We start from the raw sequence: 23,934 nt of genomic DNA on the forward strand, positions 1-23,934 counted from the left end.
GTATTTTATATTTTAAAAAGGTGCATAAAGATAACATGCCAAAATGTCTAGATCGATGTTCTGTGAAACAAACATCTTTAAACAAAAATATCTATGTACGACTTAACAACATACTTGAAGTGCGCATCTCGAAAATGTCAAGATGGGAAGTAATAATGTGTTGTTCAACCAGATATATTGTTTTCTTGTTGCTGTTTGTTTTGTTAAAATCATGTCATACAGGTAATTTATAATATGCATTTTCTGTCTCACTTCCAATTATTCTCTAAAGAGAAGTGGACAAACATTTTATAGTTGACATCCAGAGGCTATGCCTGTCCACTTCTCTTCAATGTGAAGACTTTTTGGCCATATTTTATGCAACAGTGAAGAGTAGAAATTCGCTTTTGTTACAGAGACGCAGAGAGCAAACTTAAACTTGTGATAATAATGATGAGTGTAGTAATTTTATTTATTTATATCCCCAATATTAATAAGGAGTTTTTGTATTTGCAGAGTTAGTGTGCAATAATAGTAAATGTTTGTATGGGAGTGATTACTGTGGGCAGGACAGAGGATGTCTGTATGGATGTCAGCCAGGCTTTTCCGGGAAAAACTGTGACAGAACTTGCTCATCAGGGTACATTTTTAGCGTAGTAGTAGCATACATGTATGCTGTACATATGTTGAAAAGAGTGACTAAGAACCAATTACTTTTGATAGTACAGAATGGATTTGCTTAATATTAACACAATGTTTTCCCCAGGCCGTTTTTGCATGGCGGTACCGCAATGCATTCACGATCCCCCGCTATGCATCACACATTGCCGCTTTGCTTCCAGCTATTCATGAGTTATTAAAGGTAGACTATTTCAAGAAGCGTTTATACTTTGAATGTTATCAGTTATTAATCTTTCAATAAAACAATTCAAATTACTAGAATCATAGCGTGTACTGTACACATGTTGCACACCTGTGGTGAACACGATGCGAATCACAGTACGGGGTATGATGCAATAGTTGTCAATTTATGTTTATTGCTATTTACTGATATGTTACTAAGTATTAAGCTTTTATTTGATTAAAAAAATATCTATAAGCATGAAAAATTTATTAATTGCTGTCAGATAGTACACACGGTGAAAGTAATACACTTGTTAATGCACATGCGGGTTTTTCCAACATCCACAGGTCATTCTATAAATAGCATTGATGTTCCGACCTAAAAAATGATTCATTAGTAAAACACATAATTTTAAAGCCATTTTTTAGCATAAATATGTTTAAAAATAAACATGTCCAATAAATATTGTCATTGTTTTTTTACTCTATGAACTATGGGCAAATACTTTGTTCAAGCACACATGCTTGACCCACATTCAACAGCTTATGTTGAGTAAAAAAAAAATCAGACACCAATGTACTAAATATGTTGTCACAATATTTACATGTAAGCAATGGTGCTAAATAATGTGTACCCTTTTTGTTTAAAAATGACTGTAAAAGTAGGGACATCAAAAAAAATGTATTAAATAAAAAAAGGGGTGTCACTAGGGGCCTATTCAGTTTGTAGAAAGCAAGAATAACACAACACCTAAACATGATAAAAAGACAGTTGCTTTAGAGGAAAATAAAATAGAACATTTTTTGCGATTAGATCTATTTTTATAAAAGAGAACTCAATTGTTTAGCTTTTTTAAATGTTAAATTGACAATATATTCAAAATATATCATTTAAATTTTAAAATATATATATTATATAAACGAATGTTGCATTTGTATTTTTCATTTAAATATAAATTCAGATACATGCACAAGTAACTCGATGAGCATGCCGCGCGCCGTCAATTTAGCAGAATTCCCCCCATGCATTAAAAATTTTCTGGGGAAAACACTGTAACAGTGTGTTCTCTTTGTTTTCAAACAGGTGCATTGAGTGTGATTGGGATGGTCACCATGAAAGCTGCACAATGTGTGAGCCAGGTAGATATGGATCAGGTTGTACAGAAATCTGCAGCAAAAACTGTAAAATAAACCAATCCAAATGTGACCAATTTGGTCGCTGTATCTATGGTTGCAACTTGGGATGGAGAGGTGACAAGTGTGAGGAGCAAGACTGTGACTTTGAAAACTGTGTTCGTTGTGATATTTCCTACTACAGTAACTATATTTATTGTTCAGTATGTACAGAGGGAAAGTTTTGGAACATAAGTTCTCATTCCTGTGTTAACTGTAGTGATTTCTGTGTAGGAGGAAGTCTAGCATGCAATACTACTACAGGGGCTTGCAAATATGGCTGTAAATCTGGGTACTTTGGCAATAACTGTGACAGAAAATGTACCCTAAGTCACTGTAATGAGTGCAAGGAGAATGTTTATAATAATAATGCTGTATATTGTTCATCTTGTGCTGATGGATATTTTTGGAGTAACAGTTTTTGTGATAGGTGCAAAGGTCATTGTGTAAATGGAGAATCCTGTGATAGGTCATCAGGGAAGTGTCTGAATGGGTGCTCCCCTGGATGGTATGGAAACCTGTGCAATCGGGAATGCCGAATTGAAAACTGTCTGGAGTGTGCAGCAAAGGTGGAGACAATGCCACCTACTTGTAAACAATGCCATGCTGGTTCTTACTGGAATGGGACAAGCTGTAGAGAATGCAGTGTTAAATGTAAAGGAGGTCAGCAGGCTTGCAATGGGACTAATGGCAAATGTCTTAATGGGTGTGAGTTTGGTTATTTTGGAAGTCATTGTACTTGGGAATGCAGTCCTTATTGCTCAGGAGGAGGATCATGTAAGGAGGATTCTGGACATTGTACATACGGGTGCAAGGAGGGATGGTATGGCCTTCAGTGTGACAGAAGATGCCCTCCAGAGTGTACACAATGTCAAGTATTTATAGAAACCAGGGAGTGTTCAGAGTGTTTTTCTGGCTGGTATGGAACTTTATGTGAGAAGCCTTGCAGCCCAAACTGTAAAAGAAATAGTTATAGTAATTACTTACACTGTAACAAAGACACAGGTGTATGTGTTGATGGTTGTCTGGCAGGCTTTTATGGTTATACATGCAATTTTACTTGTAGTGAACACTGTTCTTTTAAGGAGTGTTTTAGAGAAAGTGGAATTTGCAAATTTCCATGTAGTGAGTACAGATTTGGAGACTACTGTGAAAAAACTTGCCCAAAGAATTGTAAATACCAGTCAGCCAACAAAAAAGCATGTAACGAAATTACAGCAATGTGTGTCTATGGTTGCATAGATGGTTTCTATGGTGATTACTGCAATAAAACTTGCCCTTCAGACTGTGAAAATAATCAGTGTGATAGAGTATCTGGTATATGTTTAAACTGTATGCCAACATTCTATGGACAATTTTGTAACAACACATGTCCTATCAATTGTAAAAATGGCAAGTGTAACAATTTAGATGGTTCTTGCAATGAGGGGTGTACTGATGGCAAGTTTGGAAAATACTGTGGTTCCTCCTGCAGCACTGAATGCCTAGGAGACACCTGCTTTCACCAGAATGGCTATTGTGACCAGGGCTGTAGTGTTGGGAGATACGGGTTTGACTGTCAACAGACGTGTAGCACTAATTGTCTGGAATATGTATGTGAGCAGATGTCTGGGAAGTGTACCAAAGGATGCCTGGCGGGATGGTCCGGAGATAAATGCAGTGAAAGTGAGTTATACATGTGTTTCATTCAGGTACACGTGTATATAGGAAAAGTAGATGTTTGGAAATATGTGAAAAATGATGTTTTTTATTTAGTTATTTATCTTGGCTTTACGTCATTTATACACTTTGTGCATTTATTCCTCTTTTCTTACAGAGTGTGTTCCTGGAAGATTTGGTTTTAACTGTGACCAGAAGTGTGGGACATGTAAGAACAATGAAGTCTGTGATGGTAGTAGTGGGATATGTCCCCAGGGCTGTGCCGAGGGGTGGGCTGGCTCTACCTGTCAAATAGGTAAAAAGTTCCTGAACAATACAGGATAAAACATTATACATATAAAATATTTATAGTACTTTTTTCCTAATGACAAAATTTGCATTTCATTGAAATAGTTCTTGAAATGATGAAAAAAAAAAACATGCTCATCAGATATATACTTATATTTATTTTTGTCACTTTTTGCGAAATTTACCAGTAACACTGAACAGTATTTATCTTTTTATAGCCTTAAGAAGTATGGAAAATGTCAGAGATAAGGATGCAGATACGATGGCCATAGCAGGAAGTGTGACAGCAGCCATGTTGTTGACTATTTTGACAATAGCCATAGTAACAATCATTGTCAGACGGAAGCATGTACAATTTTGTGGTGCCTGTCCAAAGCCACAGAAGAGCAATGATTCCCTTGAAGATGAGAACCATCCTCCAGAGGTAAAGCAAAATAGTGGGTTATGAATGTAGTTAAAGGTGTATGTACATGTATCATATAAAAGTTTAAGAAAGCTCTAAACATTGCTCACTGAAGAGTTCTAATTCCGTGGTAGATTTATGTGATCTGCCCTTTCATGTAAGATGAAATAAATAGAAATCTAATGCAAACAGAAATCTAATATAAATGACACAGTTTGAAATGGATTAAAATATTTTTTTTCCATTATATTAGACCAAATCAAAGTAATTGAATATATTATTTGCATGTACTTTCCCAAAGTAATAACAATAATCAAGTTTGTTCAAATCATGACCCCCTGGGTAGGGTGGGGCCACAATGGACGATCAAAGTTTTACAGGAGTACAGAGGAAAAATCTTTAAAAATCTTCTTCTTAAGAACAGCAAAGCATTGATTGGTCATATTTATATGGAAGCATCTTCAGATAGTGAAGAATAAAGTTTGTTCAAATCATGATCCCCTAGGGGTAGGATGGGGCCACAATGAAAGTTCAAACTTGTAGGAAAAAAAGGTCACAGTCAAAAAAATATGTAAGCATCCTTAGTGTAGATTCAATTTTGTTCATATCATACCCCCTCCTTTTAAGGGTAGGTGGGGACCACTTATGCATTTAAACTTTTCAATACTATACTGTTTTTTTGCTTTTTTTCCTAGCCACAGTGCTTAGGTGAGCATTGTGGCCCCTGGGCCTCTTGTTTATATGTACTCATCTGATCTGGAAAAAAGATAGTTCAGTTTATTTTCTTGAGAAGAGTATTATATACATGATAAATAAATTGTTACAATGATGGGCATTGAAGTGGTAAAATTTTTCCTCTCAATAGAAAGTTTTCGTTGTTGCATAAAGCATGCCTCTAAGTGACCTGCAAAATAGGTGCCAGCTGGCCCCTTATCAAAAAAATTTAGTTGCCAATGCAAATTTTTAGTTGCAAGGCAAATTTTTCTTAGGCGCCACTTTAAAACCTGATATTGGACTTTTGCGAAAAGCGCTGACTTTTTCAATTGACGACTTACTTTTACACTGGGACAATATACGGCAGCTCTTTTGTGATATAAATATTTAGCTTAACAGTTAATAGTTAATAATTGGGCATTTCAAAGCACATATTTCGTTGTCTAGGGAGGGGAAGGAGAAACACCCTATACTAACCCCCTCCCTTCCCATTTGACCAACTACTGCCACATTTTCATTCCGGAATGTTTTTTCTTCCTTGTTTGATTCCTTCATAAAATGAGATTGAAAGGAAATACAACCCCTTAGGAATAGGGTATTTTAAGTTATGTTTTTCTACCTCCCATTATCTCTTGTGTTGATTGGATACCTGTAAATCATGTAAGTGCCCTTAACACCATACCTATGACCACAAGTAAGGTTTTCTAATCTAATATCAATTCCCTACCTCCGTACATAGCACATGTTTAAATGTCAAAGTAAGCCGTCAAGTGTAAATGTCAGTGCTTCTCGCAAAAGTCCATTAGTCAATCTAGGGACCCATGGTGGGTACTGGCTAATCATGGGAGGGGGTCTAGTGCCATCTCCGCTTTTGAAGGTTGAGTGACAGAAATCTGCATGCCCCCAACCCCCTTTTGAGAATGGTAATATATAGGAGATACAGTAAGAAGGAAATGTTCAAAGTAGGAAAGTAGGATTGTAAAAAGACTGATTTTGCTATTCAAACATCTATACTTTATTTAAACACAACCCCCCCCCCCCCCATCTTTAACTTTCCACCAATTTTAAGTGCATTTAAAAAATCATAAAGAAAAAAAAAACATCATGAAATGTATGACAGTTAAACGCAACCTTTAATTTAAGAATGATTAACATTTTATGCTTTTCTGTACAAGAAGGGCCTAACAGTAATGTGAAGATGATATTTCTAATGAGTGAGAATTTAATTGGCAAACAAAAGAGCACATCACCCATCCAAATTATTGCATTTCATAATTGTGGATGTTCTGGAGACAAAAATTACCCTGGGCAGCTATTACTTTATCTGGTCTACCATCTATCTGAGCTCAGTGTGCACTGGCATAACGAGAAAATTTGCTTGCAAATGTACTGACTGAAAAAAAATAACAAACAAGGTGACAAAGAAAACACAACCATTGCTAAAAATGATTTTCTCCTCTTTTAAATTTCTTCAGAAAAGAGTTGCTGAAAATGTTTCAGTTCCGGAATTTGACAATTGCCAAGTCAATTTAAAATGTCACCAATTTGGCGACTTACAGAGAAATAGTCGCCAATTAGAGCACTGTAATGAATGCCCACTCCTCCAGAAAAGAAATGAGATGTCATATGCTTCATTCAAATACCTGTAAAACAGGTATTCAATAAATACAATAGCCAGTCAAATTGGCAGTCTACATAAACACCCGATAAACTCATGTTTGATTGATACACATGTTGTGATAACGTCAATAAACATTATAAATACATGATTATGTACATTTTCATCACATTACATTATTTTTACAAAAGTAGGAAGTATCTACGTATAAATTTTCTCTCCCAACTTCATAAAATTCCCATTTCAGCAAAACTTGTGTTGGTAGGGCAGAGAGTGGGGTGTCCTAAAACATTGCAACAAATACCGGTATTACTTTCTCATTTCTAAAAAAAATGGGCGTCATTAAGTAACAATTGACGTTCTATAAGAAAGACCCAAATGTTCCATCCAAATGAAAAATTTTACTACTTCAATGTGCATCATTGTAATGACATGTCCATTTCTTAAGAGATGATAAAGCAATATTTGTCCCAATGTTTTAGATACCCCACTCTCTGCAACGAGTAATGCAGGATTTTATGAAGTTAAGAGAGAGAGTGAGAGACTCTGATTCTGTAAAACTTATGTATTGCAATTAATATTTAATAATTACCATATATACTCGCCTATAAGTCGGTCTGCCTAGAAGTCTTTTGTATTTTTTAAGTTTAAATTAGAGGGTTTGACACGCTAAAATAACCAGTCTTTTTATAACTCGCGTATAAGTCAGATAAAGAGTTTTGGACTATAGATTAACTAAAAAAAAAAACAACTTATAGGTGAGTATATACGGTATGTATTTATCATGTTTATTGAAGTTAAGAGCAAATGCTCTAATTACTGCACCATGCAGGCGACGGTATTTATGTACACTGCCAATCTCATTAGCTATTATATTCAAAACTATTTATAGCATACCTGTTCTACAGGTAATTTAATGAAGCATGTGAGAATATTTTCTACTTTCTGAAAAAATATGCATGTCAAAAGAAAGCTCAAAAGTTCCATTCAAACTTTCACCACTTCAATGCACATCAGTTTAATATGAATTTAATCTAAAGATGTTTTTAAAAAGAATACAATTCAAAACAGTTGATCAAAAATAATAGATATTAGCTTTTACTTAATAGGAAGGTATCCCATTACTGCCTCTATGTCCATGCCGCAATAGACAAGTACCGGATACTGACAGAAATGTGAGCAGGCACTTCTAGTGAATCTATCATGCATTTATTTGGAAAATGTGACTTATGGATTTATTTTCTTTGTGGCTAGAATTACAAATTCTGATTAGTACAGAGCCAACATAATTCACAATACTATACCAGGGTATATCACATGATTCACATCTGGACTTGCATATATCAGTAAATTAAGTTCACTGCAAAATCATGCTACTGCCTATTGAGATCAATTGCCTATGTTGTCTGATGTCTGATTTGTCTATGATATTGTCTGATAATTGAAATCAATTTTAATGATAAATTGTACTAACGTCCATGCTAATGAAGCACTGAAAACTAGATATGTTTTTAAATAACGAAAAAGAAACAATTATTTTCAATTTATTATCAATTAATTGATTTTTTTTTCCAATTCCTCAATTTTCTTTTTGGCTCTCTCAGGCCATTACAGAGACCTGATTTGCTAATATCCTGAAGATAACATACTTGTGCCAAATTATGAATAATAGAGAAATACATACATTTACAGTCAAATCTCTTTATCTTGAACTCCATTTGAAAACTTCAAGATACCCAAGTATTCAAGATATCAAGGGTAAAATACTTAAAGAATAAGTGGTTGGGACTTCCAAATCACTTTGACATATCCATGGTATTTGAAATATCAGTGTTTGGGTTTCAAAGTTCAACTATATGTTATAAAGGCTACAAAGGAAATAAATCTATCTGAGTCAGGTGGTGTATGAGAATCACAGGTACTTGCAGACCCCCCCCCCCCCCCCCCCCCCGTTTTTAAACCCAGAAAGACCAGTGGGGGTACAACGTAAATAAACCGGAGTGGCATACCTTTCTCTCTTATAATGTATATAGTACAGTATTTTTGTGTGGAACGATTATTTGGGGGTTTTCACAATTTTTTCCTATGGTACACATGATGAATAAGTGCAGTAAATATAATTTGTGAAAAAAAAGACCAACAAGCCCCGGGGTTGAATATCGGGGGGGGGGGGGGGGGGGGGGCTGTCCACAAATACCTGTGATGAGAATTACCAAGAACTTTTTCTCTATATACACTGAGGTTGAAGGCCAAAACATCATATAGAGAAACAGATTGTTTTAAATCTACATACATCCCTGATTGGCTTATTGCTTTGTAACTGTGGTGCAATTTTGTAGTGACTGACAAGGGAAACAAAATAATTTTTTCAGCCACCAATATACAGTATAACTAACACATTTATAATGAATTCACACTTACAACCAAGTGATTTTCATTCCCTGTGACTTAAAAATGTAAATTTAACAGATAATAAGATTTATTACAAATCAAAATTGTTTGTCCCTGGCACTTCTCTATAAGTGTGTTTGACGGTATCATTCTAGTATAGTGATAATTAGTGTTCTCAAAAGTTCTCTGAAAGAAAGATACAACTAGATGAAATCCTGAGCAAGTGACAGAACAATTCCTTTATATTTTAGTAGTTTCTACTGACAATTAATGACAGTCTTAAAGCAAGAAGAAATACTTCAAATTATCCTTTGTTCAAAATCGAACAGTTATTGTGGGAGTAAAAGTAGATATATATCTTCCTTCTTTAGGGAGAGGGGTTGTGTTGTTAAAATTGTTAAATATGTTTCACACCTTATCTATGATGATGCTAGAGCTTTGTTTCAATTTCCATTTCCATGAAAGATAAAAGAAGAAAAATATACTAATTCCCTAATTGTCTCTCTGTACATAAATTCATTATTGATAGTATCAAATGTTATGCAGTTATTTCCATACCCATTCACATAAAAGGTACATGTAATTCTATTTTACGAGTCATTACATATTTGCTTGATTTTATCTTACCTGAGCTGAAGGCACCAGGGTGCTTTTTTGATCAATATTTTGTCCATTGTCGTCCTCATTGTTGTTATCTTTTCACAATTTCATCTTCTTCTCCATAACCACTGGGCCAATTTCATCGAAACTTGGCACAGAGTATTCTAGGGTGTAAGGGGATTCAAGTTTGTTCTAAAGAAGGACAACATTTTTTCTAAAGGGTAGGTGATAAGCAAAAGGTGGAATGTATAATTCTATTGCAAATGTTTTTGTGAAACACATTTTGAATGGCTCATGGACTGATGCTTAAAGCAGTTAAACAAGTATTAAGGCTTTCTATTGTTACATCATTATGATAAAATAACGCAAAAACACAACCCTTCATGAAGTATTTCATGTAACAAAACACAACAAGATAAGACGTAAACATAAAAAATAAATAAATTGCATAAGAATGGGAATTATAACTATTTTCTCAACTGTTATTTGAAGGTCTGCAACGCTTCATCAGTAAAACTCAGCTTGTGACTGTTAAATCAGCATTAACGGTCACAAATAACAATTAAGAAGATGGTTATTCCTTAAATCTCCTTCTCAAAAAGTAATTGGCCAGAAAAGATGAAACTTGTGTGAAAGCTTCTGAACAAAGTATAGATTCAAGTTCAAATCAGGTATGTTGGGACTACAATGGGCGATTTAAGTTATACATAGGAATACATAGGAGAAATCACTAAAAAGTCTTCTTCTCAAGAACAGCAAAGACATGATTAGTTATATTTACAGTTGGACTTCAGTATCTCGAACACCGATATCTCAAACACCTTGGATATGTCGAAGTGAATTGAAAGTCCCATCCTCTTATTCTTTAAGTATTTTACCCTCAATATCTGGAAGCCAAGGATATTTTGAAGTTTTTTTCTCGGTCCCATCAAATTAGAGATAACGAGGTTTGACTGTATATCAAAGCATACTCGGGTACTTTGATTGAAGTTGTTCAAATCATGACCTCAGGCAGTAGGGTGGAGCCGCAATGATCAAAGTTTTATGCAGGAAAAATTGTCAAAAATATTCTTCTCAAGAACAGCAAAGCCATGATGAGTCATAATTATTTGGAAGCATCATCAAGTAGTGTAGATTCATGTTGATTCAAATTGTGACCCCTGGGGATAGCTTGGGGTCACAATAGGCAATCAAAGCTTTACACAGAAATAGATAGAAAAAAATTCTATAAAAATCTTCTCAAGAATAGCAAGCAAGGATCAGTCATATTTATATGAAAGCATCTTCAGGTAGTGTGTTCATCAAACTTTGTCAGTGGATGCATTTTGGGTCCTCAGAGTATGTCAGCTGAAAAGTAGGTTACTGTTACCTACTTTTGAAGGTTTATGGCTATATTTAAAGCTCACCATGACCTGCTTTTGAAATTTAGTGGCTATATTTAAAAATTCAGATACTTTTTGTCTTAGAATCATCAAACTTTGTCAGTTGATGTTTCTTGGGTACTCTGAGTGTGTCAATTGAAAAATAGGTCACTGTGACCTTCCTTTGGAATTTTATGGCTATACATGTATTTAAATATTTCAGATACTAATTGGCTTTGAGTCATCAAACTTTGTCAGTTGATGTATTTTATGTTCTCAGAATGTGTCAACTAAAAATTAAGTCACAGTTACCTCCTTTTTGGATTTTTTAAGGCAATATCTAAATATTTCAAATAATAAGAGACTTAGAATCATCAAACTTTGTCAGTTGATGCATTTTGGGGTCCTTGGAGTATGTTTACAAAAAAGTAGGTCATCATGACCTCCTTTTGGAATTTCATGGCTTTATATGTGAATATTTAAGATAATAAGGGGCTTCAAATCATCAAACTTTGTCAGTTAATGCATCTTGGGTTCTCAGAAAGTTTTAACCAAAATTTAGGTCATGATGACCTACTTTTGGAATTTCAAGGCTTTTGTCTAAATATGTAGGATACTTAGAGGCTTCAAATAGAAGTGAAAGGTTTTACAACTCATCAGAAGACGATTCAGGGCCCTTGGGCCTCGTATTTTTGCACCTTTCACCATCGTAAACGGGGTGAATTTAAAGAAGACAGAATAACCTTTGTAACACAATCATATTTGGGCAAATTTAAAAAGGAGCAATATTGATTGCAAGTGTAAAAGGGCGAAAAATAACATTGGATGAAAACTTTGCATACTGATAGTATAATGGAGTATAAAGCAATATAACATCTGAGACCCACTGTATTCCTGGATCTTTCTTCAAATGGAGGGGGATACACATTAATCTAGAGATTCCAAAGTTAGCTTTAAATTTATTGAATTTAAAATAAGAGGGAAATTTTAATGCAATCTTGTTAGACAGTAATATATTTGTATTGAATTAAGAATAAGAAAAAAAAATTATTGCAGTCTTATAATTAAAAAAAAAAAATTGTGACATTTTTATTTCAGTATATATAAGTACTTTTTACAATGTTCTTCAGTACCTTGTAGTGGTAGTACAGTATATTACACTAATATATTGTAGTTTTGCACCTGTAGTCATTAACTATATGTTTAGTCATGCAACTGCTCTTCTTTATATAGCAGATGTATTATACTTAAGTTAATCATTATATATTTACAGCCATAGAATATTTTCTCCTTTATTATGAAAAGGGATTGCTGTCGATTAGACAGTAAATACAATCAACTACCATCAATGTAATATATCCATTGATAATACAATACTTTGCATACTTTCACCCACTTTATATGAATAATTTATAAAAGTATGAAAATATAAAAATGTCTTTATTTTGTTTGCTATATGGGGATGAACAGTGCAATCATTAAACAACAATTTACATAACCTACTAATGCCCATATAAACAAGCAGAGAAGGAATTTTATTGTTTAATGATACACTCAGAAGTACATTAGCTATTCGTGTAAACAGTAGCTTTACATAAGTATCATTATTATAGTCTGGAATAAATGTTGATATTTAATACTGAATGTTTTATGCCTCCATGAAACATAAGCTAAAGACATGATTTTTTTATGTATACATATCTATCTCATTTGAATGAATTTTCTCCATGTTAATTAATCTTAATCATAACTTCTGAACCATGAAAATTTGGATATTATTTTTGTCTTTATGTGGAAAATAATTATTTTGTCAAATTTTCATCTCTGTCATTTGCATTACATTCCACAAGCAAATTCAAATGTGCTACTGAACTTCTTTTGTAACAATTAGCATTATATATCTACTGTATTATTAACTAAATGTGTATTTTGTTTCTTTCACAGACTTATGGATTCCAAATGGAAAATACTGGCACTGCCATTAGAAATGCAGACAGAGGATTATCACAAGATGGTGGTCAGAGAAGTTTTGTACTGGACAGTGAATCTTTACAGATTTACTCAGAAGCAACATTCCAACAAATGCCGTTAGACATCTCTCTGAACACAGGGAAATACAGGAGTTGCAGTGTTCTGGTTAAATGTCTTCACAAAGGTAAACAAGGCAGATTGATATTAAAAACTTTGTACAATTCTGTGTTCCTAGTTACATCCTTTTTAGCTCACCTGAGCTGAAAGCTCAAGTGAGCTTTTCTGATCACCCATTGTCCGTTCGTCCGTCTGTCTGTCCGTCCGTCTGTAAACTTTTCACGTTTTCAACTTCTTCTCAAGAACCACTGGGCCAATTTTAACCAAACTTGGTACAAAGTATCCTTGGGTGAAGGGGAGTTTAAATTGTTAAAATAAAGTGCAAGTCCCCTTACATTGAGAGATAATCAAGAAAAGACAAAAATAGGGTGGGGTCATTAAAAAATTTTCTTCTCAAGAACCACTGGGCCAGAAAAGCTGAAACTTATGTGGAAGCATCCTGTGATAGTGAAGATTCTAAATTGTTAAAATCATGACCCCCGGGGGTAGGGCGGGGCCACAATAGTGAATCAAAGTTTTACATTGAAACATATAGGAAAAATCTTAAAAAATCTTCTTCTCAAGAACCACTGGACCAAAAAAACTGAAACAAATGTGGAAGCATGCTGGGGTAGTGTAGATTCTAAATTGTTCAAATCATGGCCCCCAGGGGTAGGGCGGGGCCACAATAGGTATTACAAGGGGGAAGTCTGGTAATGAACAGCATGGCCAAAGTTACTCAGGTGAGCGATGTGGCCCATGGGCCTCTTGTCTTCTCATCATTTGTCTGTTCCCTATATTTTGGGGTTTTTTTTCAGAGAGGAATAAAAACCCGATGAGAAAATTTCACAGTGAATTAGAAATCTTGACATCTTTAGCAGATGAACATCCAAACATTTTCACTTTATTTGGGCATTGTGAAGATGAAAGTAAGAACACTGAAAAGCATTTTATATAGTTTGAATAATAATGAAATTTTCCAAAAGTGTAAAGATATCAACAGTATTGTCAGAATTGGATAAAAATTTGAACCTCCTGGTTTGTTGCAGAGTGTGAATATAGTGTGTTTGAGAGCTGTGATCAAGGTGATTTGAAGCAGCATCTAAAACAACTCCGATACAGCACAGACAATCCTCCAGATGTCACGTTTAAACTCAGAGCATCAGAACTGATGTCATATGCTCTAGATGTTTTATCAGCAGTCATTTTCTTGAAAGAAAAGATGGTATGGAGTTTGTAGAATGCCCTAGATCATTAATTATATGTTTAAAGTAACAATTCATATTTAAGTTTATCTGCTGTGATTAGGTTACAAGATTACTGGTACATGTACTTATAAATCAGGCCTTATTATATTGTCCCCAGCTTTCGCGAAAGCAGGGGGGCATAAAATCTCATTTGTCTGTCACAAAAACTTTAACCTTGGTCATAACTTTTGAATGAGAAGAGATAGGGCTTTCATATTTAATATGTACATTACCTGTGACAAGACCTTTCCAAATATCCTATGATTTTTGACCCTGTGACCTTGACCTTGAAGTTTGACCTACTTTTCAAAAATTTTAACATTACTTTAAATCAGTCATAACTTTGAACAAGAAGAGATAGGGCTTTCTTATCATACATGTATATTATGATTTTTGACCCTGTGACCTTGAATTTTGTCTTACTTTTCAAAAAATTTCTTTGCTTTTAACTTTTGATTGAGAAGAGATAGGGCTTTCATATTTGACATGTGCATTACCTGTGACAAGACCTTTCAAATATACTATATTTGACATGTGCATTACCTGTGACAAGACCTTTTAAATATACTATGATTTTTTTCCCCCTGACCTTGACCTTGAAGTTTGACCTACCTTTTAAAAATTTTAACATCATTTTAAATTGGTCAAAAAATTTGAATGAGAAAAGATACGGCTTTCATATTACATATGTACATTACCTGTGACAAGACCTTTCCAAATATACTATGGTTTTTGACCCTATGACCTTGAAGTTTGACCTACTTTTTCAAAATAATTATCTTTGCTTATAACTTTTGATTACAGGCACTTGTTTCAGTAATAATTTTTTGACCCATAGTATAATAATAACGCAAGGTATCCAACTCCGAATTACAAGGAGTACCCCCTCCCCCAGAATCGCACTCATTTACACTTTCAGAGGAAATGCACTGGCAAACTGTTTATACCCATGTCTTCTATAATAATTTATCTACACAACCATATATGGCATGCTTGTCTTTATTTTCTTTTATCTTCGTAAACAGCGTCAAAACGCTGCTCCCCGAGTGGAAAAGTTGAATTCAACCATGAAATGGTATGTGCTAATCCCGGGCAGAGAGCAAAATTAAAAATGAGTGGGTTTAAAAATTCAATTCCATTGTTTAAATATTGCATTGAATAAATAAAAATTGTTTAACTCTCATTTTCCATTAAAACACTACAATATTTTTCTGATGTAATTTTAGAAACAGATTTTTAGCCAATCAAAATCTCTGAAAAAAAGAAGGAGCAAAGATAAGGCATTTATATTTGACATGTGCATTACCTGTGACAAGCATTTTCAAATGTACTATGAGTTTTAACCCCATGACCTTGAAGTTTGACCTTATTTTAAAAAGTTTTAACATTGCTGATAACTTTTGATTGAGAGAAGATATGGCATTTAATTTGATGTGTGCATTACCTGTTTCAAGACCTCTCCAATTGTATACTCTGGTTTTTTGATATTTTTAATTCACATGTGCATTACTTGTGATAAGACTTTTTGGGTTGTATTATGATATTTGACCTCATGACCTTGAAGTCTGATGTAGTTTTGAGAAGCTGTAATCTTTGCCATAACTGTTATTAATTCAATAATTTATGTCCTTTTTGTAAAATGCACAGACAAGACAGGACACACAAACAAGACAGTTACAATATGCCATAAATAATGGCATCCCATCAACTAAGACACTGAAAGCGGGGGGGACCACAATTCTTTGAATTTGCTTGTTGATTTTATGACAAACTGGTACATGTACTTACAAATCAGGCTTATATTGATATTATGATGATCGTAAAAGATTTTCTCATGATCTGACCTCTTAATTCAGTTTTTTGATTTGATTGTTCAATTCTGTTTTCTTCAGATAATTCACAGACTTGTAATTCCTGTGAACATTTACCTTTTCTCCCATGGAAGGGCCAAGCTTGCCAACTTCAACTTTGCCATTAATTCTACATTAGAATCTCAACCAGAACCAGTAAGCCATTTTCTATATTTCAAAGGTCAAAGATTGTGCATTTTTATTGATTTGAAAGTACAGTTGAACTTTGTTATCTCAAACACTGATATCTCGTATACCATGGATATGTCGAAGTGATTTGGAAGTCCCAACCCCTTATTCTTTAAGTATATTACCCATGATATCTCGAATTCTTGGATATCTCGAAGTTTTTCCTTAGTCCCATCAAGTCTGAGATAACGAGATTTGACTGTTTGCAATATTTTGTTAGATTTTAAATTAAGCATGGTAAATGTGGTTTATATTTGTTAAATACATGTAGTAGATTTTCAGTGTCTGATGCAATTGTATAAATATACTTTCATGTGCATAGAATGCATTGTGCTTTTACATTATAATGTGTTAAAGAATGTCTGTAAAAGTGTTCCTATTTTTACAGATTCCTAGGAAATACTACCCCTGGCTGGCAGTGGAATCTAAAAGAAGGAAAATTCATTCAAATGAGACTGAAATGTGAGCCTTTTAATTGCTTAAATAAATACATACATAAGGGTCAATTTCAGGACAATGCCTTATGTTATGAATATTATATTAAATATATTTGAGTACATGTATATATGTGTACAGTAGCAAGATTGATTGAGATGGCCTCTTCCTAAGGTATTGTTTATAAACTTCATTGTTTCAGATGGACATTTGGGGTGCTGCTTCTAGAAATTGCAAGTCTGGGATATAGTTTTCCTGAGGAGGAAAATGAGTTTTACCTCATGCCTCCCAAATCATGTATAAGGAAATTGTAAGTAACTAAAGTAGAAAGTTTTATGTTTGAATAATTCTTGTTAAAGTTAGCAGTTAGGCATGTTAATATTATTAGCTCACTTGAGCTGAAAGCTCAAGTAAGCTTTTCTGAACCCCCATTGTCCGTCATCCCTCCGTCTAGCTGTCTGTCTGTCCATCTGTAAAGTTTTCATATTTTCAATATCTTCTCAAGAACCACTTGGTCAATTTTAACCAAAGTTGGTACAAAGTATCCTTGGGTAAAGGAGAGTTTAAATTGTTAAAATGAAGGGCCAAGCCCCCTTACAAGGGGAGATAATCAAGAAAAGACAAACATATGGTGGGGTCAGTAAAAAATCTTCTCAGGAACCACTAGGCCAGAAAAGCTGAAATTTATGTGGAAGCATGCATCCTGGGTTAGTGTAGATTCTAAATTATTCAAATCATGACCCCCTGGGGATAGGGGCGGGGCCACAATGGGGAATCCAATTTTTACAGTGAAATAAATAGGACAAATCTTTAAAAGTCTTCTTCTCAAGAACCACTGGGCCGGAAAAGCTGAAACTTATGTAGAAGCATCCCGGGGTAATGTATTCTAAATTGTTCAAATCATGACCCCTGATGGTATCAACAGGGAATCCAATTTTTGCATTGAAATATATAGGAAAAATCTTTGAAAATCTTCTTCTCAAGAACCACTGGGCTAGGAAAGCTGAAACTTATGTGGAAGCATCCTGGGGTAGTGTTTTCTAAATTGATCAAATCATGACACCCCCACCCCCACCCCACCCGACCCCACCCCCGCCCCCTGGAGTAAGGTGGGGCCACAATAGGAAATCCAATTTTGACATTGGAAATATATAGGAAAAATCTTTAAAAATCTTCTTCTCAAGAAAAGCTGAAACTTATATGGAAGCATCATGGGATAGTGTAGATTCTAAATAAGAACTAGGGTGGGGTCACAATGGTGAATCTAATTTTTACATTGAAATATATAGGAAAGATCTTTAAAAAATTTTCTTTTCAAGAACCACTGGGCCAGAAAAACTGAAACTTAAGTTGAAGCATTCTGGGGTTAGTGTAGATTTTTAATTGTACAAATCATGACCCCCAGGGGTAGGGTGGGGCCACAATGGGGAATCCAATTTTTACAATGAAAAATAGAGGAATTTTTTTTATAAATCTTCTTCTCAAGAACCACTGGGCCAGAAAAGCTGAAACTTAAGTGGAAGCATCCTGGGTTAGTGTAGATTCTAAATTGTTCAAATCATGACCCCTGGGGGTAGGATGGGGCCACAATGGGGAATCCAATTTTTACATTGAAATACATATGTAGGAAAATCTTTAAAAATATTCTTCTCAAGAACCACTGGGCCAGAAAAGCTGAAACTTATGTGGAAGTATCCTTGGCTAGTGTAGATTCTAAAACTTATGTGGAAGCTTTATGGGGTAGTGTAGATTCTAAATTGTTCAAATCATGACCCCACGGGGTAGGGTGGAGCAACAATAGGTATTACAAGGGGAAAACCTGGTGAAGAACAGCAAGGCCAAAGTTACTCAGGTGAGCGTTGTGGCCCATGGGCCTCTTGTTATATACTTGTGAGAGATACTGGTACATGACTTCAGGTGAAATAAAGGTTGGGTGCAATAAGGAGGGGTACAGAGTATTTCCCATCAAACTAGCTTCATATGCTGAATTAACCAGAAGTTTAGTAAATTTCATAAACAGATGCCAGCTGGGATACTTATTCATATTTACATATCTACTCTGTTCTGAATACAATGTATTTCTTTCAAAACTTTAACAGATATCGTTTAATGGAGTCTTGTTGGAGATTGACACCTTCATCCAGGCCTACATGTCAAGAGATTTACAGCCAACTCAAGGCTATCAGCCAAACTTTAGTAAGTATCAACATGCCTATCAGTTTCTTTATAAAAACTATTATATTTCTAATGTGGAAATTATAGTTAATGAATGGAGAATTAAAATATCAAGCATTTATCCCAATATCTTTTTAATTTTTTTCCTAATTTTTATAGGTAGATCACCAGGAGGATGAATCTGTTGTCATGACAACTCTAGTTTAAGAATGAGTTGTAAAATAAAGCTAAAAATCCTAATCAAGCTCAGTGAACATTTATTTTTACATTTCTTCCAATAAAACCATTATTCCAGATTGTTAGTTTTGAATGATTACAGACATGTATATCTTTTGATATATTTTACATACTCTTTTTGAGTACTAGTTCCCATCAGAACTTTTTAAAACAGTCCCTGTCTACAGCCAAGTTATAGAATGAGACATTGCTAAATTTGAATGGAAAAAGAATATCCTGAAATGTGAGTGTGTCAGTCATATGATGAGGATTTCAGTGAATATATATACATTTACATATCAACACAGAACTTTATGAAATTGTTTACAATGTCAATAGAAGGTGCTTTTAAATTGAAATACGTTTCACATTCATACATGTATTAATAATATTACACAGTATTTTTGTGCCTTTTTCCTTTTTATATACTTATTTTTATCTCTTTTCCTTGATTATAAGAACTTTTCTATACATCAGACATTTTACGATTTATTTTAACTGCAAAGTTATTTTCCAGTATTTTTTCTCTGGTTGTGTGTTAAGACAAAATATAAGCTTTTATATTAAAGCCATGTGTACAGGTTGTGAAAACTATGAAATTAAATTGTATATTATAACCTTTTTCGTTTGTAAAAGAATTATTTTTGTATTAATCTATGAATTCATGTATTAGCTTTAAAATTGTACAAGACAGAAAAGTTGTGTATTAGGACAAAATATTAGCTTATATACTATGTATACAGTTGTGAAAACTATGAAATGAAATTTTATGTAAACTGAATTGCAGACATTTTGTTTGTGTGTTTATGAAAGATTTTTTTCTGTATTAATCCGTGAATCCACATATTATCTTCACAATTATACTAGACAGAAAAGTACATATATTGGTATTTTGTGTTATATTTCATCTTTACCTCAGTCGTATATTAGACACATTATATATATACACAGCAAATAAGCATTCCAGTCCAGAGTAACTAACTCTAAGTCCAATTAGAATTAGGAATCCTATACAGCAGGCCATCACAAGACTTGTCAGTAACGTATACTGCTAAAAACGTTCCAGGTGCCAGGACTTTTATATTGCTGCTAAAGAAAATGTATTCCTGTACTGAATTTACATATGCAAGCATGTACAGTAAATGTACAGTAAAACTCGGTTATAACATTGTCTGAAACCCATAGTTGGTCTCGCTTCTCTTACCTCCCGTAAGCGAAGTAGACTGACCGTGGGTTTCAGACAATGGGTTAGAAGGAAGTCACTGGGACTTCAGATTTTACTTCCTTTTAATAATGTAACTGAGGTTCTTTATATCCATATAAGAAAAAACATAGTGTACTGTTTATTGTGGGATTTGTTGAGAAAAAAAAGTTCCTTATAACTGAAATGTCCTTAAAAAGGAGTTCTTTATAATCATGTTTATAACCATGTTTTACTGTATATAGAAGGATAAACATCAGCAATCTTGCAAAACATTTAGTATTCAGAATATGTTGCTCCAGTAATTCAATGCAGAACTAGCGCACTTCATGAAATATGCCTACGTGACAAGTCTGTGTGATTTACACACCAGTAATTCACACTAAAATGAAAAACATTCCTGATATTTACATTTTACAAGTTCAAAAGCAACAATATTATGCTCAATATTTGAATTTTTTGCTGCCCTATATCGTTACATTTTTATTAACGTCTCTGTAGCCTCATTGTGACGTCACTACCGCGAGTTTCACCGTGTATATTTCTACGCGTGAGTACACACAAAAATGAACTTCAAATCAATTGCACAGTTGGCTTAGTAGAAAAACATAGCAAATGTAAATACATTTCTTTATAAATACCATATATAAATTATATATTTGAATGAACTTGCAATCTTGCACGAAAGAATGGAATATTTTTCAAGATACACATATATTCTTGCATGCCAACTGAAGAACATTTATATCAGATGATGTATCAGATATTATTTTATTTTTACTTTAGTTATGTTTTGTATTTGAGATGGAGTTTATTAATGCAATGTTGTAAACCATTTGTTTGTTATAATGGTAGACTTAAAAAAAAAATAAATATTCAGAAGACCCTTATTTTTAGTAGTTCTTATGCAAATAAAATTATAAAATGAGCTGAAAATATGTTTATACATGTGCAGTACATGTGTATTTAAGAAAGTTCATTTGGTGATTTGTCAAGACTTTACAAGTTTTTGGAGTAGATTAACATATTATGAGTAAGACAGTGCTACTGTATTTACATGTAACAGCAAAGAATATGGGAGGATAAGCCATTAAAAAAAGCCCATGATATAAGAGTGAAAAATTAAAGTAAATTAATTAAAAAACACTTTCTTAGATATTTCAGTTAATATATATATCATTAAAATAGACCTATCATAAAATCCAAACATTGCATTACATATACTAATCTTGTCAATTTTGAAAATATTGATCCCTAAAATAGCATGCATACACCAATGTTGGCAAAACTGTTCCTCTCTGTGTACCATCACACAATTCTTAGCTCAACTGGTCAAAGAGATTGTGCATTGGCAAGGCATTCACCATCTCTCAGTCTTTCTGTTTGCCTTACAAATGAGCAGTGATGAAGTTTTTTGTGCCAGCATTGACTGTGACACAGATTATATGGCCTCATCCCAAGGACTGGTCACCGGCTGGATTTGAACCTGCAACATCAGGCTCAACTCCTTACTCAGCAACTCTAACCACTATGCCATGTGGATGACTAATTTTGCTAGACTTCAAAACATAAGTACCAGTAAACTACACCTACATAATGCTTGTTTTTTTTATTTTGGTGAGTGTTTCTGTGGTTACTGAAAATATAAATTTCTGAGAAATTCCTTTAAAATACTTTTATCTCTACTTGGCATTTAAACTACACCAGGATACATAATTCCCAATGTCAATCTTTAATTTCTATGAGGGTGTTGATAAGCTTATGAAAATGAGATTTCTAGGGCCTCTCTTCTGATAAACTGCAAAACTGGCAAAAATCAAAGTATGCATAGATTGCAAGGTGTATCAGCTAACAAGGTGTACAGTGATTCTATTCCTCATGGTATTCAACTTAAACTCAAAATGTCGGAGATATCTATCTAAAGAAGTTCAACATTCTGTAAAAATTCTAGAAGTGGGTCATATTGACCCATTTTTGGGTTGACCACGATGCATCAACTCGGTTTGGTTGCTCTGTGCTTCATTGTGTTCAAATGTTTTCCATAATTGTCTTGTGATGTTATGTAAACACAGATCAGGATAGAATTCATAATTATTTACCCTGGTTTAATTAATCTATGAAATAAGATACTGTTTCATAAATTCATTTGCCTTTATTTCAAAACATTATTTTACAGAAGTGAAAGGTGTAATGCAACTATTGGAAAAGTGAGAGGGCTTGGAGATGGAAAACATAACACACTCACTGAAAAAAAATTTAATCCATTCACAAAATATGGGGAGATCCTTTTTCATACATATAACACCAGCAGCACAGTGGTTCTTTCAAAATCTTAAAAAGGACACAAATATCAATTTGACCTCACTCATGCCACTTAATGAACCTCGATACCATTAGTGTAACTATAACAAAATATATCTGATTAGTATTTTGAAGCATTTTATTTTGGAGTGCTAAATTTAAGTACATCATATAAACATTAATCATGAAATTATTGTCTCTCAAAAATAATCAATATATATTGTATATAATATACACCATATATCTTGTTTTTCTCTAAGCAAATAAGAAGTCAAATACATATAATTTAATTTTGTTTGTATTCTAGCCTCTGATTGGTTTATATCCAAAAAGGAACACAAATTATTTCTGTATAACCTGGTTTGGTATGGGGCCCCCCCCCCCCCCCCCCCCCCCGACAACCAGCTGAATCATCTGTATCCATACAATCCTCTCATTTCCAGTCCTCGGGATTCATGGAAAATTCCAGATTTAATAAACGTACCTTTAACTTCAAACAATAATTCGATCTTACCACATGTAAACAAGCTGCTAGGCCTATGCATCAGTTTTTACCTCCCCTCGCTTCCCATCACTTCTGTTACTACGGTTGTATTATTGAGCGGCAAATTTGAACTAATAAAAAACAACAAAATTTTACACCCATAGTTATTTAATGATTTTAAAATTAAATTATAAGGAATGACTCTAATTCTTGGCCAAATTATTTGAGTATAACCTGGTTTTGGTCAGTTTACACTGTTTTATAATCCGCTTCGCGGATTATAAAGCGTAAACTGACCCAAACCAGGTTATACTCGAATAATTTGGCCAAGAATTAGAGTCATTCCTAAAGTATTTTTACTTATAAGTACATTCATGTATACCCCACAGTAGAGATTATATAGTGTATCAAAACTACACACTGCATTGCACAGATTTAATTGTCTAATTATATAAAAACTACCAAAAATATATGTTGGATGAAGCAACATGATGGACAGATGCTCGATTTTGCCTGCAACAAAAGGAAAAAATTAAGCGTACATCACAAAGTGGACCATACCCTTACATCAAGACAGGCATTGAATTCACACTCTTGTGCAACTACCAGTCAATACTTGTAAACTTTGCAACAAATAATGACAAATAACTGTATAGACAAGCATATTTAACATTGCACATCATTATGGCTTAAAAGTGAAGGTATGTAATACATGTACACAAAAAAGTCTGCAAAGACAA

At 33.9% G+C, this 23,934-nt stretch overlaps 1 protein-coding gene across 1 annotated transcript; it reads left to right on the forward strand.

Moving 5' to 3' along the window:
- The first annotated feature begins 155 nt into the window (after positions 1-155).
- LOC133177020 (multiple epidermal growth factor-like domains protein 11) lies at positions 156-19,792 on the forward strand. The gene is made up of 14 exons (XM_061312100.1): positions 156-222; positions 496-619; positions 1,907-3,660; positions 3,812-3,949; positions 4,161-4,366; positions 7,787-7,852; positions 12,974-13,184; positions 13,915-14,025; positions 14,146-14,321; positions 16,236-16,349; positions 16,771-16,844; positions 17,020-17,127; positions 18,917-19,013; positions 19,152-19,792. The coding sequence occupies exons 1-14, from the start codon at positions 156-158 to the stop codon at positions 19,197-19,199; spliced, it is 3,294 nt and encodes a 1,097-aa protein (XP_061168084.1). The 3' UTR covers positions 19,200-19,792.
- The last annotated feature ends 4,142 nt before the right edge of the window (positions 19,793-23,934 follow it).

Source organism: Saccostrea echinata, unplaced genomic scaffold (assembly GCF_033153115.1).
Source record: "Saccostrea echinata isolate AGI-Se365-2 ecotype Australia unplaced genomic scaffold, CSIRO_AGI_Sech_v1 ptg000086l, whole genome shotgun sequence".
Taxonomy (NCBI): domain Eukaryota; kingdom Metazoa; phylum Mollusca; class Bivalvia; order Ostreida; family Ostreidae; genus Saccostrea; species Saccostrea echinata.